Source organism: Paramormyrops kingsleyae, chromosome 2 (assembly GCF_048594095.1).
Source record: "Paramormyrops kingsleyae isolate MSU_618 chromosome 2, PKINGS_0.4, whole genome shotgun sequence".
In the NCBI taxonomy this organism is placed as follows: Eukaryota; Metazoa; Chordata; class Actinopteri; order Osteoglossiformes; family Mormyridae; genus Paramormyrops; species Paramormyrops kingsleyae.
In genome coordinates this window covers 31,067,968-31,089,820 of record NC_132798.1, presented here as the reverse complement: position 1 = coordinate 31,089,820, position 21,853 = coordinate 31,067,968, and the positions used below count along the sequence as shown (strand labels likewise).

Here is a 21,853-nt window from a genome sequence, read left to right as displayed (position 1 = left end):
CCTAAGCTGTATGGCATAATCAGCACTATTAAAACAATAAAAGGCTTGCAATATTTCAGTTGATGTGTAATGAATCCAGAATGTATGACATTTTTGTTTTTTTAATTGCATTACAGACAATAAAGAACTTTATCACAATATTCTAATTTTCTGTGACAGTCCTGTAAATAAAATAGCAGACTAACTAAATGGGTAATTCCCTGGTTTAATATTTAACACCAGAAATATTCAGAAACAGTTCTTCAGAAGTGTCATATAACACCAAAGTCAAAAGAAGCTTCATACTTGCTCAAAGATGACAGCAGTGACTTCGCACACCCTCGCTGTTATTACAGCTTGGTCAGTACTGAGCGGTTGTATCCGTATCAGTGACAGACATGGGCGCTCTGCAGCTGAACCCCGCCGTTTCGGGATGATTGTACGGAGGTTTATGGAGAGTCCAGACCTTCATAAGTAACCGTTTCAGTACCAGCTTTATTTTTACGGAAGTTATGAAATGTGCTTGTGTGCTGTCGCTGCTATGGAGATATATAAACAGGTTGATATTTTTGCCATACGTCACTGTTTCAACAGTAAGAGTTCCCTCAGACTTAGGTTGAATGGCCAGTCCATGCCAGTAACCACTGTGCCGGTCAGTACGAAATCTAGAAAGCCATAAGCGGACCAGGCAGAAGGCTGCAGGTACGAGAGCGTGAGCCAATCAGCGGCTGCCATAGGAGATGACGTAACGTTTACAGCCGGGTTCGGGGGCAGCATAGAAGTACTTATCTGTGATGAGGGGTCGGACTCACCGCGTTTATAAAAACGTGACATTTTAAGTGAAAACACAATGCTGGAAAATCAGAAGCGCTAAGTAACATTTTTATGGTGTTAAATATTAAAGCAAGGAAATGACCCAATTAGAACTGCGTGGGCTACGACCATAGGCTACGATCAAGAAAAAGATACAGATTTGTATTGAGAATATTTTCCATATGAATTTATTTACCATTTTGTAGATGACTTCAGCCCCACCCACCTCGGCGGTGACATTTATTTCGGAAAAAAGCAGCATGAGTTAAAGTAAAATGAGAGGCGTCTTTCCGTGAAGTTTATTCGCCTGAATTAATTTTAAGTTACAAGCAGGAGACAGCGACCACCCGCCACATCCTCCGCAAAGGGGGCGGACGGGCTGTCAGTGACGTATTCGGTCGGTGTTTATAAGGGCGTGGCTATGCCAATAAGGGGGCGGGATTGTGTGAAATGAATAGGTGACGTCAGATCCCTGCTCGCAGAGAGTGTGACAAACATGGCGACGGGACGGATCGCTCAGGGGTATATTCTAACTTTATTGGTGTTTTTCTGGACTGTGGCAGCGGGACTGGCCGAGGCGGCACTAGCCGGAGTTAGCGGCAGCCGGATCCTTGGCATGCGCCTGGAGTGGAGTAACAAGCCGGCGCTGACTACCAACGACGGGGTCATCCAGGTAACCGAGGAGAGCAATGTCAAGCTCAGGTTTTACGGGGTGCATATGAACTCCGGCACCTGGGAGCAGATTAAGTTTACGGAGCGCGGAGACGGCAGAGAGCTCGAGCGCGACTCCGATAGGAACTGTACCGACTTCACTAAGGACTTCAGCATCGACAAGTTTATGAACGTTAGCAATCTGGACACCTCGGGGGTGCTGAACATGGTCATCAAGCCGCTCCGCAAAAGCGAGCCGCGGAAAGAGTATGCTTTGTGCGTCAAGCAGGGTACGGACTACAGGTGGTCCCTGCTGGGTGAGAACGACGGCAAGCTGCTGGTGGTGGAGGAGAAGAAGTCACTGCTGCCTTTGTGGTTCCAGGTGATCCTCATCGCCTTCCTCCTGGTGCTGTCTGGCATGTTCAGTGGTCTCAACCTGGGGCTCATGGCCCTAGACCCGATGGAGCTCCGCATCGTGCAGAACTGCGGTACAGACAAGGAGAAGAAATATGCTCGTAAAATCGAGCCCATCCGCAGGAAAGGAAACTACCTGCTCTGCTCCCTTCTGCTGGGGAACGTGCTGGTGAACACCACGCTCACCATCCTGCTGGATGGCCTGATTGGCTCCGGCTTGGGTGCCGTGGTGGCCTCCACTATTGGCATTGTCATCTTCGGCGAGATCGTGCCCCAGGCCCTCTGCTCACGCCACGGCTTGGCTGTGGGCGCCAACACCATCTTAGTTACGAAACTGTTCATGCTGCTCACATTCCCGCTCTCCTATCCCATCAGCAAACTGCTGGATTATGCTCTGGGCCAGGAGATTGGGACCGTGTACAACCGGGAGAAGCTGGTGGAGATGCTGAAAGTGACGGAGCCTTACAACGACTTAGTGAAAGAGGAACTTAACATGATCCAGGGCGCTTTGGAGCTGCGGACCAAGACCGTGGAGGACATCATGACACCGCTAAGCAACTGCTTCATGATCCACAGTGATGCCGTCCTGGATTTCAACACCATGTCTGAGATCATGGAGAGCGGTTACACCCGCATCCCAGTCTTCGAGGACGAGAGGTCCAACATCGTGGACATCCTCTTTGTCAAGGACTTGGCCTTCGTCGACCCGGATGACTGCACGACCCTGAAGACCATAACCAAGTTCTACAATCACCCGGTCCACTTTGTCTTTCATGACACTAAACTAGACGCCATGTTGGAGGAGTTCAAGAAAGGTTAGTGTCCCGTTTGGTTCATGGTGGGACGGGGGGGAATTGAGGAGGGGGCAGTCCTGTTTGTTCAGTCCTGTTTGTGCATGTTCTGCATACCTGAAATGAGCAGATCCTTCCACGGGGCTGCATCGCCCCAGGGTGACCTACTCAGGACCATCGGTACCTCATTTTCTGACTTCCTCTGAAACCAGAGAAGACAGCATGTTTCCAGGTCATCTCCTCCTGCACTTCTCACACCAATGAGTCCTTTTCTGGGACAGGCCTATTGCTTTAAAGGTCATTATAAATACCACAATTTTTCCTGTGGACCTCGTTGTCCTTTCTGTGAAGCAGCCCTGTGTTCAAAGTCTCTCAATCTATGTGTTGAACACGTCACACATTTCTGAAGCTTCATGGTTAGAGGGGTTTTTTATTGTGGACTGTCATTCTTTTTTTTTGTTTATTCTGTGGGTGCTTCTGTGCTTGACTCCCAGTAGGCAGGGTGATGCCGCAATGTGTGGCTCTGTGGGTTAGGAATCTGTGCCTTCTGTGTGGGTGGTTGTTGGTTTGAATCCCCTCTCTGACAGAATGATGTCACCGGTTGGGCCTTTGAGCGTGTACTGGCTGACCCTGTAAATACCACTAAATAAACAAATGTATGTTTGGGTGCCTTGCTTTTTTTAGGCCGGTTGTCAGTCAGATCTCCGCAGAGGACAGCTGGTCTCTCTGTATGAGCCCCTCCCAGCCTGGCTCGGTTCCTCATAGCCAGTTTGACCAGCACGTGGAGATCCACGGGCCTCTCTTCCAGCCCTGTAGACGACCCTCCCCACCACCACTCACTCTTAGGAGCTGGCAGGTGTCGGTGAAAAGCTACCCCACTCACCGCTGGAATCTGACCCCCCAAGTGGAGAAGATCCACTCTATTCAGCTGATCTGCTCTCCCTTTCCCTCCTTAACTAATTATTTACCGTGCGGCACTGTTGCTTGGGGGACTTTGTGCATTTCCTCTCTGAGGTTAAAGGGCATGTGACAGAGGCTTGCTGCTCCAGCCTGGGCCGCTCTGAAGCGTCACACCCATGTGTTGTGACTGGCTGCGTTTGTCTACATGGAAGGATTCCCTGGGGCATGGCAGTCACGGTTTCCACGTGACACGGACGCCTCGTATCCGCTGGCACTGCTCCACACACTGGTGTTTGTTTGTGCGAACAAGCTGGATTTTACCCATAATTCAATCTGCCTGTCTGGGATGGTGGTACGAATCTGTGCTTGAGCCCATTCGTCATTCATTAATAGTGCAGCAGTTGCCAGCAGTTTGGTAAAGTAAGCAGTTAAATAATTCATTATTACTATTTAGGGTCGGGAAGTGGCCTGGATGCCATTAGAGTACCCTCCATGCCTTGGCTAGGCCTGATTGGCTAATTAAGCAGCTTTGTCTGAGCCGGTCGCTGCTTTGCCTCGTTTATGAGCAGTTTGGTCTGTTCTGACACGTGAGGCGTCCTGCCTGACAGTGATCCACACAAACCACTCCAGCCCCACCTCCTCGTCTCCCTCCTTACCCACTTCCTGCTCTGTCTGTGTTAATGCAGAGTGACTCTCTCTCTCTCTCTCTCGGCCACCGCAGATCATGCATGTGGCCTTAGTCTCTTCCTCATGAGTCTTTTGGGCGTTTACTTCGACCTCTCGAGAAAGGAGAGGATCATTTCATTGTGATGCAACAAATTTCCAAAAGCATTTTGCCTTTGCCATTTTTGATTTTGATGGAATGTGGCATCTGATTCCCTTTGAGATATAGTGCCTTTTGTATAGTACAGGTAGTAAAAAAGTTATTGAAAATTTGTGTTTTCTTAAGAGCTATGTCTTTTTCATAATACAGCTACATGGCTCAACTGTGGGTCATAGGAAAGCTCAGAGTAGTTTCTCATGTTGGGGTCAATATCACGGCATAGTCAAATTCAATTTTTGCATAAGTTTTCTTGTTTTGCTTTAAGTTTTCTTTATTAAAAATTGAAGGGCTTGGAGTAACAACTGCATTTTTTATAATGAAATATACATCGGTGTACTACATGTATTTAAAACAATCACCTGTTATATGGTCCTCTTCATGAGAAAACTATTAATTCTTGTTATTAAAAGTAGGGTAGGAGTTTGGAGCGTCTGAATTTACAAAAAATCACAGAATCTACACACTAATCTCACTCTTTTAAATCAATTATTTCATAAAAATTGCCCAACATGTACCTGAAGTGTAGCTGCAGTGTAGCCAAAAGTGTAGAAGTAGAAGTGTTTTGGGAGATTTCTCAGAGATTTCTCCTTTGTCTTGCAGGATAAAGTCCTGACATTCCACTGATCAGGGTGGTATGTCTCAATGGGAATTTTTAAAAAGTACACAAAAAAAAATTTCTGAGCTGTAAAACGTATCTGTAATTCACATGCAAAATTTAATCAAAACCAGAAATTATTATGCAAAGGCCAGTTGTCAAATTATAATGTAATTACCCAAGAGTAATATATTCCAAGCTGGACTGGGCCAGATCTGAGTACAGGTACTGTGTGGGAGATTACCCCACAGAGCTGAGTGTAGTCCCAGTGTGTGTGAGAGATTACCCCACAGAGCTGAGTGTAGTCCCAGTGTGTGTGAGAGATTACCCCACAGAGCTGAGTGTAGTCACTGCGTGTGTGAGAGATTACCCCACAGAGCTGAGTGTAGTCACTGCGTGTGTGAGAGATTACCCCACACAGCTGTGTGTGTGAGAGATTACCCCACAGAGCTGAGTGTAGTCACAGTGTGTGTGAGAGATTACCCCACAGAGCTGAGTGTAGTCACTGCATGTGTGAGAGATTACCCCACACAGCTGAGTGTAGTCACTGCATGTGTGAGAGATTACCCCACACAGCTGAGTGTAGTCACTGCGTGTGTGAGAGATTACCCCACACAGCTGAGTGTAGTCACTGCGTGTGTGAGAGATTACCCCACACAGCTGAGTGTAGTCACTGCGTGTGTGAGAGATTACCCCACACAGCTGAGTGTAGTCACTGCGTGTGTGAGAGATTACCCCACACAGCTGAGTGTAGTCACTGCGTGTGTGAGAGATTACCCCACACAGCTGTGTGTGTGAGAGATTACCCCACAGAGCTGAGTGTAGTCACTATGTGTGTGAGAGATTACCCCACACAGCTGAGTGTAGTCACTGTGTGTGTGAGAGATTGCCCCACACAGCTGAGTGTAGTCACTGTGTGTGTGAGAGATTGCCCCACACAGCTGAGTGTAGTCACTGCGTGTGTGAGAGATTACCCCACACAGCTGAGTGTAGTCACTGTGTGTGTGAGAGATTACCCCACACAGCTGAGTGTAGTCACTGCGTGTGTGAGAGATTGCCCCACACAGCTGTGTGTGTGAGAGATTACCCCACAGAGCTGAGTGTAGTCACTGTGTGTGAGAGATTACCCCACAGAGCTGAGTGTAGTCACTGTGTGTGTGAGAGATTACCCCACACAGCTGAGTGTAGTCACTGTGTGTGTGAGAGATTACCCCACACAGCTGAGTGTAGTCACTGTGTGTGTGAGAGATTACCCCACACAGCTGTGTGTGTGAGAGATTGCCCCACACAGCTGAGTGTAGTCACTGTGTGTGTGATAGAGAACCACGGTTTAACACAGCAAACTCTGAGCAGTTACACAGCTGTGCGTTAGATAGCTGAGAATGAACAGAGTCTGTCTATCTGAGACTCTGCCTGCTCGTGTGTCCTGTCTCAGCATGTGCCTGTATTTCGTGTGGTTATCTCTCTCTATCAGTGTGCATGTTTGTGTCTGTTTTCCTGCCACTATGGTTTTTATCCTTTTATCTCTCCCCCCAGCCTCATTAACCTTTGACCTTCTCTCCCATTATGCCTTACACACGCCCACCCTGAGAATCCTGCTCCCTGTGAGATAATGCTGGAGCCACACCCCAGTTGATCACCTGGCAGAGGTTCTCCTATGGTTCCCATCAGCCTTCCGCTTCTAATGTTACAGATGCTGTTTACAGAGGAGGGGGACGTGGCCTGGTTTGGGCGTCACGCTTCATGTGTTTGTCCGCGTCGATGCCTGAAGCTGGTGGTGCAGAGCGTCCCTCCTGCTGACTCTGCCTTCTTTTCCACCAATCTTCCACTTTCCCTTCCCATTTTCAGTTTATTTCAGTCCATGGGGGAGGGGGGGATCCAGACAGAGCTGTCTACCGGTGAGGTGGTCACATGACCCCTCCTGAATATGCCAGCGATCGCGTAATGCATGAAGTTGTGGCGTTTGGCCTGACAGGTTTGCAGTGTGCTGTGACCCCCCCCCCCCCCCCTGAGCCCAGTCGGGTGGCAGCCCTGGAACGTCCTGCACCACTTGTCTTAATCACGATGGCCGTGTGTGATTTGCGGGGTCCAGGGAGCCCCGGGGCCAGACAGGGGACCTCCAGCTCCCGCCTTTCGTTTGCGTCTGGGCGGCTCAGCTGTCGCCCGTGTGTCGTGGGAAGTGAAGGGCTGACATGCTTGTTGTCTCTCACCTGCGAGGACGTGGCCCTTGAGGGAAGCGGGAGAGAGATGGGTGGTGGGGGAGGCCATGTCCGTATTGTTTGGGCCACGATGCAGGTGACTAAGCAGAACTGGTTTGCTGAAATTCACCACAGTCATGCAAGAGTGAGTGAGGCTTTCTGTGATCATGTTTCTGTGTATATTTATGATTGTGTGTCTGTGATTGTGTGTTTTAGTGCCCGTCATTGTGCTTGACTCAGTGTGTGTTATCCCTTCTCATGCGATTCTTCAGAAATAGCAATGTTTAGGTCGCCACGTGAGTTGAAAATCAATTTTTAAATATCAGTTTAAACATAGGTTACCGTAATTAGGCTGGTCACATTTGCTTGTGGCCTGATTTTGTTAAGGGACTGACACGCAGCAGTCTGTTGTGGTGCTATCATGAATGAGCAAGCATGCAGAGACTTTTCAAACACTGCCTCAATTTAAATCCAAATTTTGGGCAAACTTTGGATTCTGTGAAGTAAGAACAGCAACAAGTACTTCAGCATTTAAATACCTGAAAGTGCACTTCAATATATACGAAAGTGTACCTGAGTGCTTAAGATTGAAGGCAGAGATGTATTTGAATATTGGTAGATCAAAATTTGAATCCCTTTTAATACGTGCCAAAACCAGCATGCAGCTGAATACAGCGTGCGTTGTACAGCATGCAGTACATTTTTCACAATGTTGTTATATTTCCACACAGTTGTATGTACTTGTTTTTCTGATTGGGGGTGGGTAGCATATGTTCCCAGATTAGCTGCACAATACTCGAGTACTTGTTTATTTCCATGTCGGGTACTGGAGCACTAAAAATGACTGTAATTCACATCTTTACTATAACGTGAACAGACTGCTGCACGTGAATAAGGCTATCTGCAAGATTTACTGCGGTAAGACCACTAACACTCATGGTCATCTACCCTGACACCACGAGTAGAACGACCACAAATTCGCAGTAACACGTGCGAGACAAAATCCCTCGACACGACTTTATATAGTAGCTCAGTAAAGGCTCTGTAATGTAAGAAGAAGCAGTCTTTGCTAGACGTGTAAGAATTCAGTCCGTTTTCAGTACCGCAGGGAAACAATTTGTTTTGAAATCGTTTATTATTATTAAAACCACAAATACAATTATGAACAGCTGTAACTAAGTATAAAGTAATGTATCTGTCCAAGTGTCTGAAAAATATGTCATATTGTTTCAACCAAACAGTTGAGTATAAAGAGTCACAGTCAGAGTACTCAACTGGTTGGTTGAAACTAAGTCTTGGTCTGGATTTGTGCTTTCTGAACTTGAACATTTCACCTTCGGATAGCAATAAACACCTGTATTAGCCGTCGTTATTTTTTAGCCTGGTTTGAATATCCTGACAAAGGCGCCTTAAATGGTTCCGAGAGCCTAATCTTCGGTTCCTTCCTTCCTCTGGTCGTGTACGCACTCAGGTGATCTCGTCTCAAATGAGTTAGCATGTTGGGTGTATTTCCAGCAACATATCCGAGTGCGTTATAGCCGAGCCGACAAAAGTCTTGGTCTTACGAACTGCTCTCTGTCCAATGTTGGTTTAATTTAAAGGGAAACCAAAATGTTCCCAAACCACTGACTATGACTGACTGCAACCATCTTTAGCCGTAACCAGCTCCCAGCACCAGCACAATGTTTTTTCATGTTCAACATCTACTTGTGAATTTAGATTCCACGTGTGTTAAGAAATGTATTTATTTAGTTTCATTGTGCACTCAACTGAAAAAGATGAATACGTATACCATCCTTACGAGATCTGCCGATAGATATCGAATCAGCAAATAAATATTGATGTAATATCAAACTGGGAGGTTTTTGCCAATTTCCACTACTGCCGATTAACAGGTGTGTGTGTGTGTGTGTGTGTGTGTGTGTGTGTGTTTGCCCGTCTCAGGTAAATCACACCTGGCCATCGTGCAGAAGGTGAACAACGAGGGTGAGGGTGACCCTTTCTACGAGGTGCTGGGCCTGGTCACACTGGAGGACGTCATCGAGGAGATCATCAAGTCTGAGATCCTGGATGAGTCTGACCTCTACAGTGAGCGCCCCGCCCCCCCCCCCCACGGGTCGCCCTGCTGCTCCTGGTCGCTGCCCCTCAGTGGTCTCCTCAGGAACCTGGGCACTCATTTAACTAAGCAAAACTCAGCTTTGTGGCATAACAGGGTGGGAGTGGGGGGGGGGGGGCGGTCTGCAGCAGTTTTCCCAAGCAAAGAGCAGCAGATTCTTATGGGGAGGGGGGCAATCCAGGAGCGACCCTGATTCCCCAGCTTCTCCCAGGGAGATATTTCTGCTGTTTCCACGCGAGTTACCAGGCTGTCATTTAAGTGCCACCATTTCCCTCATCCAGCCGATAACCGCAACAGGAAGAAGGTAGCTCACAACAAGAACAAGCGCGACTTTTCGGCGTTCAAACACGAGAGCGAGTCCAAGGTGAAGGTCTCCCCCCAGCTGCTTCTGGCCGCCCATCGCTTCCTGGCCACAGGTGGGGGGGTCGTGTGCCCAGCCGCTCCCGTTATGTAGACCTATGAAGTGTCTCATTTGACCCATCCGTTCATCTCCTGGCCTCACTTCACTGTCCTTAACTCCAACCCCCTGCAGAGGTGATCCTCTTCAGTCCGTCGCAGATCACGGAGAAAGTCCTGCTGCGTATTCTCAAGCACCCCAACGTCATCCAGGAGATCAAGTTCAACGACAGCAACAAGCGCTCTCCCCACCACTACTTGTACCAGCGTGGGAAGCCTGTGGACTACTTCACCCTCATCCTGCAGGTACTCTGCTCCGCGCATCCCAGGCTGGGATAGCAGGGAGTCCAGGCATATGCAAGGCTTGATGGGCCTGAAGGTCAAAGGTTAATGAGGTTAGGGGGAGAGATGGATAAAAACCATAGCGGCAGGTTTGGTCCAGAATTACCCAGCCATTCCCACAATGCCTGGTGTTTATTGCACCCGCCTGCTTGCTGGGTGGTGTGAGACACTAATGTGTGAGGTCACTCCTGCTGCAGATCGTGTCTTAGGAACAGTTCCCCTGGTTACTGTTTCCATAGTTGCAGCCAGGACTCAAGGGTCCAACATCTGTGCCCTGTAGGGATCCTGTAATCAGTGGATTGGTTATAAAATATCCTGCTTTGTTTCACACACACACACACACACACACACACACACACACACACACACACGGGATCCCCCAACAGTCCTTCTCCCTCTACGCTTCCTGTTGGCCATCAAAATGCTGCTGTGTATAGGAGGGTGTCTGCGCAGTGCGTCACTGACCATGGCTGCATTTGCGTGGGCCTATTCTGTCATTTCTGTCCCCTAAACAATAATTTGGGTGGGGGGGGGTCCCTAAGTCCCTCCCATACTCCAGAACTCCTCCACATGATGCCCCCAGCCCCATACAGCCATGTGTCAGTCTTTGGGCACAGATTCCTCAGAGCCCTGGTGGAAGGCTGAGTTTCAACTAATTGCATCATTTTCTTAAATGTGATAGATGTGGGTGTTACTGTGTGCGAGTTCAATCAGCTTGTAGGTCTGTATGTATGTACACTCACCTAAAGGATTATTAGGAACACCTGTTCAATTTCCCATTAATGCAATTATCTAATCAACCAATCACATGGCAGTTGCTTCAATGCATTTAGGGGTGTGGTCCTGGTCAAGACAATCTCCTGAACTCCAAACTGAATGTCAGAATGGGAAAGAAAGGTGATTTAAGCAATTTTGAGCGTGGCATGGTTGTTGGTGCCAGACGGGCCATTCTGAGTATTTCACAATCTGCTCAGTTACTGGGATTTTCACGCACAACCATTTCTAGGGTTTACAAAGAATGGTGTGCAAAGGGAAAAACATCCAGTATGCGGCAGTCCTGTGGGCGAAAATGCCTTGTTGATGCTAGAGGTCAGAGGAGAATGGGCCGACTGATTCAAGCTGATAGAAGAGCAACTTTGACTGAAATAACCACTCGTTACAACCGAGGTATGCAGCAAAGCATTTGTGAAGCCACAACACGCACAACCTTGAGGCGGATGGGCTACAACAGCAGAAGACCCCACCGGGTACCACTCATCTCCACTACAAATAGGAAAAAGAGGCTACAATTTGCACGAGCTCACCAAAATTGGACAGTTGAAGACTGGAAAAATGTTGCCTGGTCTGATGAGTCTCAATTTCTGTTGAGACATTCAAATGGTAGAGTCAGAATTTGGCGTAAACAGAATGAGAACATGGATCCATCATGCCTTGTTACCACTGTGCAGGCTGGTGGTGGTGGTGTAATGGTGTGGGGGATGTTTTCTTGGCACACTTTAGGCCCCTTAGTGCCAATTGGGCATCGTTTAAATGCCACGGCCTACCTGAGCATTGTTTCTGACCATGTCCATCCCTTTATGACCACCATGTACCCATCCTCTGATGGCTACTTCCAGCAGGATAATGCACCATGTCAGAAAGCTCGAATCATTTCAAATTGGTTTCTTGAACATGACAATGAGTTCACTGTACTACAATGGCCCCCACAGTCACCAGATCTCAACCCAATAGAGCATCTTTGGGATGTGGTAGAACGGGAGCTTCGTGCCCTGGATGTGCATCCCACAAATCTCCATCAACTGCAAGATGCTATCCTATCAATATGGGCCAACATTTCTAAAGAATGCTTTCAGCACCTTGTTGAATCAATGCCACGCAGAATTAAGGCAGTTCTGAAGGCGAAAGGGGGTCAAACACTGTATTAGTATGGTGTTCCTAATAATCCTTTAGGTGAGTGTATGTATGTGTGTGTGTGTGTGTGTGTGTGTGTGTGTGTATGCACACGTGTGTGTCTGTCTGTCTGCATGTGTGTGTGTGTGTGTGTGTGTGTGTGTCTGTGTGTGTCTGTGTGTGTGCGCGCGCGTGTGTGTGTCTGTATCTGTGTGTGTGTCTGTCTGTCTGTGTATCTGTGTGTGTGAGTGTGTGCGTGTGTCTGTGTATCTGTGTGTGTGTGTCTGTCTGCGTGTATGTGTGTGTGTGTGTGCGTGTGTCTGTGTATCTGTGTCTGTGTATCTGTGTGTGTGTCTGTCTGTGTATCTGTGTGTGTGAGTGTGTGCGTGTGTCTGTGTATCTGTGTGTGTGTGTCTGTCTGCGTGTATGTGTGTGTGCGCGTGCGTGTGTATGTGTTTGTGTGTGTCTGTGTATCTGTGTGTGTGTATCTGTGTGTCTGTCTGTCTGTCTGTCTGTGTATCTGTGTGTGTTCATGCTCATGAGCATGTGCTGTGCTCGGATCCACAGGGATTGGGAAGGGATGACGGTTTATCCCGATGATGCACTGTCTGCTCTCCTTGTCCTTGTCCAATTATGGCCACATGCACTGACTTCCTGCTAATTGCCGTTATTGTTAGACTTTATTTATTTTTTCGTCTTACTTACTGAGACAAAAATGTGGGGTAATGATGGTGCGTTTGGGTTAAACATTAGAATGAATGTTAACTGTAATTTTCCCAAGCCAAAACACTGTCATCATCAAGCAAATATTTGTCCTTCCCTTGGGCGGGGGAGTGGGAATAGGGAGCGGGGGCTTAGGGGGGATGGGGGGGGGGGCAGGGGGGCAGGGGGGCAGGGGGGCATGATTGTAATCAGATGATTTCCTCATGCTGGTAGCCCAAACCTGAGCTTGCATGTTACAGGGCCACTGGCATCACACTGCATCACACTTCTGTCATGTCGTATCATGCTGTGTCACACTGCAGCACGCCGTGTCATGCCATATTACGCCACGCCATGCGTCACACCATGTTCTGCTGCATAACACAGTGTCATGCCGTGTTATGCTGCGTCACACAGTGTCACGCTGTATTATGCTGTATCACACTGTATTAAACTGTGTCACACTGTCACTCTTTGTCTTGCTGCGTTACACCACATTATGCTGCATCATACTGTATTATGCTATGTCACCCTATATTATGTGGTGTCACTATGTTACACTGCGTCTCACTGCGTTATGCTGCATCATGCTCTGTTATGTGGGTCACCCTCTCTCCCCTGTTTATTTTCTTATTAACTGAGGAGATTGGGAGTCATAAAAAGAGAGCAGAAGTAAAAGAATCACGGGGGGGCTGTGTTTGCAGGGGGCTGGCTGACCCGGCGGCGTGGCTCCATGGTGCCGTCCGTTTTGTATAGCTGACCCCTCAGAAATCCTCACACCCATGTGTGTGCCCATGGCACACCCGTATCCTCTTGGCCTTGGTCCCAGACTAGGTGGCCCAGTGACTAGTGGTAGTTAATCCGTGATCCATACAAACCCCCCCTCGCCCCCCCCATGATTCGGCAAGCATGTGAACCACAGGTTAATGGGAAAGTTTAACCGTTACAATGTGAAATACAGTTTTGCTGCTGCTGTTACATTTTAATTAATATTTCCCTAAATCTCAATGCTACAATAGTTCATGTCCCAAGTGTAGCACATGGGGGAATTTTAGATTTTCGGTGGGGATACAAAAATAAAAAATAAACTCTGTGGATTCAATAGCATTACCCATGGCATTTTTAGTGGAATCCGCTTCCCTCTTGTCCTTGACAAACGCGGTTTGTGTGTCTAATTACAAAACAAGACAGAAAAAGATAATGGATGTTCTCTATGGATTTCCGTACGATGCAGAGATGCAGTGAAAAGATCCGGACAGAGTGACTGTGTGAATGGGACCCCTCATTTAGCTGATCTCTCTGGCCTTCTTTTAGATCCCCTCATTTAGCTGATCACTCTGGCCTTCTCTTAGATCCCCTCATTTAGCTGCTCACTCTGGCCTTCTCTTAGATCCCCTCATTTAGCTGATCACTCTGGCCTTCTTTTAGATCCCCTCATTTAGCTGATCACTCTGGCCTTCTCTTAGATCCCCTCATTTAGCTGATCACTCTGGCCTTCTCTTAGATCCCCTCATTTAGCTGATCTCTCTGGCCTTCTCTTAGATCCCCTCATTTAGCTGATCACTCTGGCCTTCTCTTAGATCCCCTCATTTAGCTGATCACTCTGGCCTTCTCTTAGATCCCCTCATTTAGCTGATCACTCTGGCCTTCTTTTAGATCCCCCCCCCCCAGCCTGGCCTGATGAGCACTTCCCTGTACTGTGTCAGTAATCTTACTCTGTTACACTGTTTCACTGTTGTCTTTTAAACTTTGTGGACTTAGGGGAAACTTATGATGATGCTGGAACTGAGGTCGCAAAGGTCAAATCCTCAGAACTTCATACGTGTCTGAAGTTTACCACAGGCACTGAACAGGAATGACAGGAAGGGTCAGTGCCCACCCCATCCCCCCCCTGTGTCTTATTATCTAGATCTCGAATGTTTATTTTATGTTTTTATCAGTCACTGAAAACAATCCACTTTTTACTTCAACAATCCATTTAATTTCAGCTGTGTTTGTTGTGTAAAACCAGTTTCTGTACAGCTGAAGTGTACACAGTACTCCAGTGTGCGTGTGCAGAGAGAGCATAATACAAGTCTTTCATCATAAAGAAGGCAGAGTTACTAAAGGCAGCAAGCTGGTGAAGAGGCCCTTTCTGATAGGTGTCCGCACCACGGCAGGCAGGGCTTCAGGCCGCATCGAGGTGAGCATGTTTCCTCTTTGTGAAGCTGTGTTCTCTGTCACCAGGGCCGAGTCGAGGTGGAGGCTGGCAATGAAAACATGAAGTTTGAAACAGGCCCCTTCTCTTTTTATGGAGTCATGGCTCTGAGCACTCCAGCTTTGGGTGAGTCTGTTCGTCTGCGCCCCCCCCCCCCCTCCTAAAAAGAAAAACACGTCCCTCCTGAAATGGCTCCCAAACACGTCCCTCCTGAAACGGCTCCCAGAGCCGCACCAACCTACATGGCCATAGTAACCTCAGGCTCTGAAGTCTATTTATGTATGTGTATGAGTGTATGGGTTTGTGCACTGCCTGGCTGGGCAGAGCTTTGATTTCAGTAGGCAGGACGTGAGAAGATTCAGTTCTGGTATCTGCAGGAATCTGCCGCAGACCCACTCACACCCATCCTGGGCCAGAGGCACTGAATCAGGGCAGATTCAAGGCCCGGATCCCTGCACCGTCACCCCTCTAATTTTCTTTTTTGGGAAGTTATTGTGCTTCACTGCTGACATCTAGTGGCTAGACCTCAGTATAGACTTTAAATTCCAATATTGTTGTGGCTGTCAGACTACTGCCCTATCCCCTTCTCCTTGTTGTGTGCACACACACACACACGCACACGCACGCACGCACGCGCACACGCACACACACACACACACACACACAGGCACTTGACTCCCTAATTGTGTGTCATGTCTGGTCCCTCATGCTGGTTTGTGTCTGTCTGTGTTTAAGGTCGGACACTGGGTCTGCAGGGGGTCAGGTGCAGGTTGGGGAGCGCTTACTGTATGATATTCTCCTCCTGTGATCTGAATTTCTCTCACTTTTACTCGCACCATTCTTCACCGCACTCTTTCTCTCTCAGGTCACACACAGACAGAACACGGCCCTCTCTTCTTCCTCCTCCTCCTCTCTCTCTCCCCTACTGTTTTGTTCTGACGACTTGCTCTTGCTTACCTTTCTTTCCTCTAACTGACCTCATGAGCACGTCTGTGTGAGTGACCTCATCCTATTTCAGCACGTCTGTGTGAGTGCGTGATGCTGCCTTGGCTCTTGCAGCTGCCTGTTTGTATGTTTACTCCGCTAAACTCCGCAGCCGTTTCACCCACCCATGGAGCTCCTTTATCCTCAATCCTCCACGTGAATCCTGCCCCCCTTTTCCTCAAAAGGGGAATCTCTTTGTCAGCTTTTTGTCTGCTTGTTTGTTTATCGGTCTTGTTTGTCTGTTGGTTTGCTCATCTGCCTTTTTGTTTATCTTCCTGTTTGTTTCATTGTTTATTCATTGTTTGCTTTTGTTTGTTTAATTTGTTTGCTTGTTTGTTATTCAAGTCAATCACTTCTCATTAGAGACAACACAACGTTTTTTTTTTTAAGAGGGTTGTAAGTTTATTTTTTATTATTTGTTTGCAATATGTATGGATACATTAAAAAAAAATTAGAATTGTTTTTTTTAGAATTGATAAAGTTAATTTATTTAATAAATCTGTGTGGATGTTAAGGAAGTGAGAATGAATGTGATGCAGATGGTGAAACCAGTAGAAATGCTGGTCTTGGTGTGCACGTGTGCGTGGGTGTGCACATGTGCGTGCGTGCGTGTGTACACATGTGGATGGTTTAGGTGAACCTGTTTAAATCGGTGCTTGGCTCTTTCCTCCCCTCTTTTTCTCTCCCCTTTGCTCCCTTATCCCTCGTTCAGTCCTCTCAGCCTTTTCAGATTTCTCTCTCTCTCTCTCTCTCTCTCTCTCTATCTATCTCCATCTTCCTCCTCCCTTACCCCCTCACTCCTCCCCTATCCTGACTATTCCCCTTTTGATCTTCCTCCTCCCCCTCCCCTCTCCCTCTCTCTCCCTCTCCCCCTCTCAGTGGCATCGCTCCATCCTCGTCACCTCTCTTTAAAGAGGTATTCTCTGTTCTCTCGGTTTCCAGGTAAATTCCGGCATGTCTGGGGCCCAGGGACCCTAACTGGGGTTGGGAGGGCAGTAGCAGTAGCTAACCTTCATTAGAGATTAGAGGGTAGAGTGACAGCTGCCTGTCTCCTGCCCGGCTTCCAAAGAGCCCCGATCCAGCACACTGTTCTCTGCAAGGGAGGCCTTCATGTGAAAACATATGGGGGGGGGGGGAATCTTCTGGATCTGGGCTCAGGCAACCAACAGGCACTGCTGCTGAATGGGTGAACTGGTCTAACTGTAGGAGGCGTTCTGTCTCATAGCATTATCACCCTTAGCATTGTGTAATCAAACTGACAGTACTAACTCCCACCCTGTCCTAAGCAGGCCCATCCCCTCCTCTGGGAACTCCGCCCTCTCTGGATGAGTCCCTCCCCTGGGAGCCACGCCCAGTCCCAGGCAGGCCCGCCCCCTGCTCTGGGAACCTTGTCGTGAGGGCCCCCCTCCGCTCAGGTCTCTGCCCTTCCCTGTACAGGTCTGGTTGGAGCTCCACCCACTCCTACACAGGCCTGCCCCTTCCTGAGTCAGCTTCCTCACCCAGGCAGAAGGTCACCCTAAGGCATCTGGGGGGGGAGGGGGGGAATCATTGCTGCTTTCACCTTATTGAGGGTGTCTGCCTGACACGCACGTCCCGGACTGCTCACACAAGCACTGCATCTCCCTGGTAACAGGTCACAGACCGATATGATCTGGAGATGTATTTGCATTTTGTCGTGTTTAGCACGCTCTATCTGCCTCTTTGTGCCCCCCCCCCCTTCTTGTATCTTCTCAATCTCTGGCTCTATCTTATCAGTAGTTATTCATTTGAAAATATTTCCCACACTAGCTGTTCCGCGTGTTCCAGCACTGGTGATCTTCTCCCTCTCGCCCCCTTGTGACGGTGTCTCCATGTGTTTCAGAGTTTCGCTCTCCCTCCCACCTCAGCGGCCTCAATCGCTCCGCCTCCCTCAGCTGCACAGATCGCTCCGAGTCACAGTCGGTCAGCGGCAGCAACAACCAGCTGAACTGCATCTCCTCGCCGCAGTACATCCCCGACTTCAACGTGCGAGCGCTGACCGACCTGCAGTTTGTCAAGGTGAAGCTCTATCCTCCTCCTCTCCTTCATTTCTCTTGCTTACCATGAGGATCTCCTGCTCTCATCTTTTGCTCTCCTGTGAGGGTCTGCTCTCCTCTCTCCTCCTCTCCTTCTCTGCAGCTTTCCTCCTCTGCCCCTCTTTTGCCCTCCTGTAAGAGTGTGATCTCCTACTCTCCTCCTCAGCTTCTCTCCTGCTTCTCTCCAGCTCCCCTCCCCCCTCCTCTGCAATTCCCCATCCACATCCTGCTTCACCTGTCTGTCTGACAGTTGTCCTGCGGGACCTGATCGTTGCCCCCCGGGATGTCCTGATGCCCTGCCTGTTCTCCATTTGCCCTGTGTGTCAGGTGACCCGCTGTCAGTACCAGAATGGATTGATGACCTCGCGTCTGGACAGCACCCCCCAGTCCCCCGAGAGCTGCCACACACGACTGGAGCCAATCGCGGCCACACTGCAGGATAGCTCCGACGGCGGGCCGGACGAGACCACGTCACTGCTGAACGAGCAGAACTGCCAGCCCTGCCGGCAAGGCAACCTCAGCCCTCACGGCGAAAATAACATTTGAGTAGTGTCACGCACGTGTGCACCAGTGGGCATGCAGGCGGCCCCCCCCCCCGCCCTCTGCACACCCCCAGCATCCTGTCCTGCAGCCCCAGGTGTCTCAGGAAGAGGAGACAGGGCATGGATCCACTCCCAGTAGGATGAGGCCCGCGGGGCATCAGCTGGGCAGGACGCGCTGGTGTCATGGGGTCTGGCTCCATGGCAGGATGGGGCGGGGGGGGGGGTGACCTCGGGGGCTGGACCCACACGCTTTACCGTGACTGTACAACGGACTGCACAAAGTTTTTATATGAACCGTCATAGAGGTATATTTTCTGTTATAAAGGTTTATTTTTTTATTTTTATTTTTGCACTCGAATCCATTCTGGTGTGTTTGGCCCAACTCCTCTCCACGGAATCCTTGTCCTGCCGCCCCATGCTGCCCCCCCCCCTTTGGGGAGAACCTGGAAAGGTTTAACCTTCATTCAAAGTGGAGTGTCTGTGCGTTAGTGGAGAGCGCCCCCTAGCGTACACACCAGAGAGCGAGCTTGGCCTTTCCACACACCAACCAGCCACTGCTCTCTCTGGGGGTGTGTGGGGCTTGTTGGGATAATTACAGCCTCGCGTGTGAGACTGGAGTTCGGGGTGGTCGGATGGGTCTGAACAGGACCTGTACGTTCAGGACTCACCTCTGTATATGTACTTAGCATATTTATTTTGCCTGGGACTTAAATTGTATATTTTGCTGACAATCTTGCATTGTGCATATCTGTAACTCAGCTGCTGCTTTCACTTTGATATGAATCCCCCCCCCCCCCCCCCCCTCCACACTGCCTGTAGGACAGTGTCACTTTCTGGCTTTTTGGGTATTAAATGCTGATTTCAGGCCTTTTAGGAGGGAAGGTGTTAAGAGAGGCTGGGGTCTCTGTCCAAAATGAGTGTTGTCGCCCCCAGTTTGGTGCGGGGGAGTAAAGCTTTGTATCTTATACGGATTTTAAAGCTTCTCTCACACTGTTGCTTTCTGGAAAGGAAATTGAGAAATGCATTGTGATATAACGGTAAGTGGCTGTTAGGGGGTGGGGGCGGGGGGTGACTCTACAGGGTTTCACTTTGCCTGACCTGCTCCCCTCTAAGTACTGTGGTTTTAAGTTTTTTGTTGTTTTTATTAATGCTTAGACACCCTGTCCACACAGCAGCTCCGTGGAACCAGGCCCAGGTTGGTCTGTGTGTCCCAGATGGCAGTTGGCTGGGTCTTTCCCGGTGGTGAAATGCTAATATTTATGCCTGTGTTTGTCTCGTGGTGGGTGTAGATCATCCACGGTGTCTGCTTATAGCTGCTGGGTCTGTCCTGGAATCCAGGGCGATCCCATCTGCGCTGTTGAGTAGGCTCGATGGTAAAGGGAGACCCAATGACCTCACATGAACCTGTGGATGATTCAGAGGGGGTGATGCTGTAAGAGGGAATTTCCTCAGGAACCCAACACATGAAGAAGCCCTTTGCTGTTCATCTGGCAGCTTTGAACTTCTTTGGCACACAGACGTCAGGAAATGGCAGGGAGATGGCAGGATTGGGACCCCTGGCTGACCACTGTCCCCCGCCCCCCCCCCCCCATGTCCTTTACAGGGCCTGCGCTTTACTTAAAAAAAATAAAATAAAAATTAAAAAAAAAAAAAAAAAAACCTAGGCTCGTTTTCAAGCCAGTTCAATCCACTCCACTCTTGTTTTTATCATGGTTTCATATTTCATATCCACTTTTAAAAAAATCTTGAAAAACTTTAATTCCCCCTTCAGAAAGCAGCAGCTTTTTTTTCGATCCTAAAGAGATTATTTAAGGTTTCGGGGTCCCATAGTGAGGCCAAGAGATGAGTACCTAAAAACACTGTCAGGAATTGTGCAGAGCAGTCTCTATATTCGCTGGTTTAGAGAATGGGGGGCATCCTGGACAGGCGCTCCGTGCTCATCTGGAGGAGAACGTGTATATATGCTTTTATAATTACTGTCTAAAGTTTCGAAGGGAAGTTCTAAATAAATCTGATATATTTCTGTATTTTACCGTGTTATTGTCTTGATGATTTAATGTGGGCTGTATCCTAATCACCAAGTAAAGCACCCTAAGCCCCCTCCCTGACCCCCCCACACAGGAAGGTGAACATCTGCGTGTGAGTTAGGAGGCTCGGACGTCATCCCGATTTTCCTAAACTGCGTTCTAGTTTGAGGGCTTTCCAGATACTTATGCGACATATTTCACACACAGACTATTATTAAACGCGAATAATCTGCTTCTTCATATCCTCTAGTGAGGGGGTGAGGCTGCACTTTTACAAGCATGGTGAGTAATGATGTTTGCACCATATGTTACGTGTCTGTTACCCATGCGTGTCCCCCCCCGCCACCGGCCCTCTTCCGGATGCGGCACGCGAGTACAGATGTGGTTTTTCGCTGGACGCTGTGATCATTTGCTTGCTTCACCCGTGCCTTCCCAGTGTGTCCTCAGACTGCATTGGCACCCAGAAAACGACAGAGGGCTGTAAGCTGCACCAACCCCCCCCCCCCCAATGAAAACCCAAACCTGCACATGGGTAACTCTATAAACAGAGTTAGGCAAAGAGAGAGGGGCTGATGTGACAGTTAGGCCACACTAAGGTTAGCCTGAAGAATCCACTAATCCACTGTCTCCCATTATGAGAATCTGTCATCCTGCTGGCCATCTCTCAATACACGATTTAGAAAGGCGGATTTTGTTAGGGAAGACGCCAACATGACATATGCTCCGGCACAGCATGCGTAGAAATGGAAGGCTAAAGTTCTGCAAAAGTTGTGAAATTTGGATATTCAATAATATAAATTTTGCAGCGGGTGGTGCTGTTCTTGCGTCACTGGCGGCCCAGCGTGCTCCTCTCTCCCTGTACGAGTGTGATGTGTTCCGGCCCGAACGGAACCGAAGGCCATGTTGTATTTCCAAGAGCAACTGGCTGCAGAACTCCACCAGGAGCATCTCCACTGTGGGGCCGGAGACTCGGTAGACTGGATTATTAAGGTTAGTTCCCGATGTGGCACTAACATCATATCCGGCACGATCGTGGAGGTCATGTGATTTCGAGCCTCCTGGTGGTGGTATATCCTCCGTTATACAAAATAATACAATATAATAATATCCTATCCTGTATTATTATAATGCATTATTATGATTTATTATTAGCAATACTATTTATAAAGCTATAATTCTCTATAGACCCTCCTCTGTATTTCTGCAGAGCGGATTTGCGCACTCCCTGCTTTCACAGGGATAAGTCGGTCCCTTTGCACTATTCCCAGATTGCATTAGCCACTTCTCCTGCTTTCACAGGGATAAGTCGGTCCCTTTGCACTATTCCCAGATTGCATTAGCCACTTCTCCTTCCCTGGGACTTTCCCTGATCTCTTGGTTTACAGTATAAAGGCCCATAGAAGCCTCTTCTCACTCAAGAAGACTCACAGCTACCTAAC

The 21,853-nt window shown here is 48.6% G+C and overlaps 1 protein-coding gene across 5 annotated transcripts; it reads left to right on the top strand.

Annotated features, from left to right (window-relative positions):
* The first annotated feature begins 1,218 nt into the window (after positions 1–1,218).
* Positions 1,219–20,414, top strand: LOC111848562 (metal transporter CNNM4). Of its 5 annotated transcripts, none has more exons than XR_011989248.1 (7): positions 1,219–2,672; positions 9,109–9,252; positions 9,562–9,696; positions 9,813–9,982; positions 14,837–14,933; positions 16,504–17,206; positions 17,653–17,788. XR_011989248.1 is itself a non-coding variant. In XM_023820678.2 (7 exons), the coding sequence occupies exons 1-7, from the start codon at positions 1,289–1,291 to the stop codon at positions 18,389–18,391; spliced, it is 2,325 nt and encodes a 774-aa protein (XP_023676446.1). In that variant the 5' UTR covers positions 1,222–1,288; the 3' UTR covers positions 18,392–20,414. The 5 variants fall into 5 exon arrangements, 4 of the variants coding, with proteins under 4 accessions (XP_023676448.2, XP_023676447.1, XP_072565047.1 ...); XM_023820678.2 differs by lacking the exon at positions 16,504–17,206 and adding an exon at positions 18,173–20,414 and having other exon boundaries at positions 1,222–2,672; positions 17,653–17,828; XM_023820680.2 differs by having other exon boundaries at positions 16,504–17,753.
* The last annotated feature ends 1,439 nt before the right edge of the window (positions 20,415–21,853 follow it).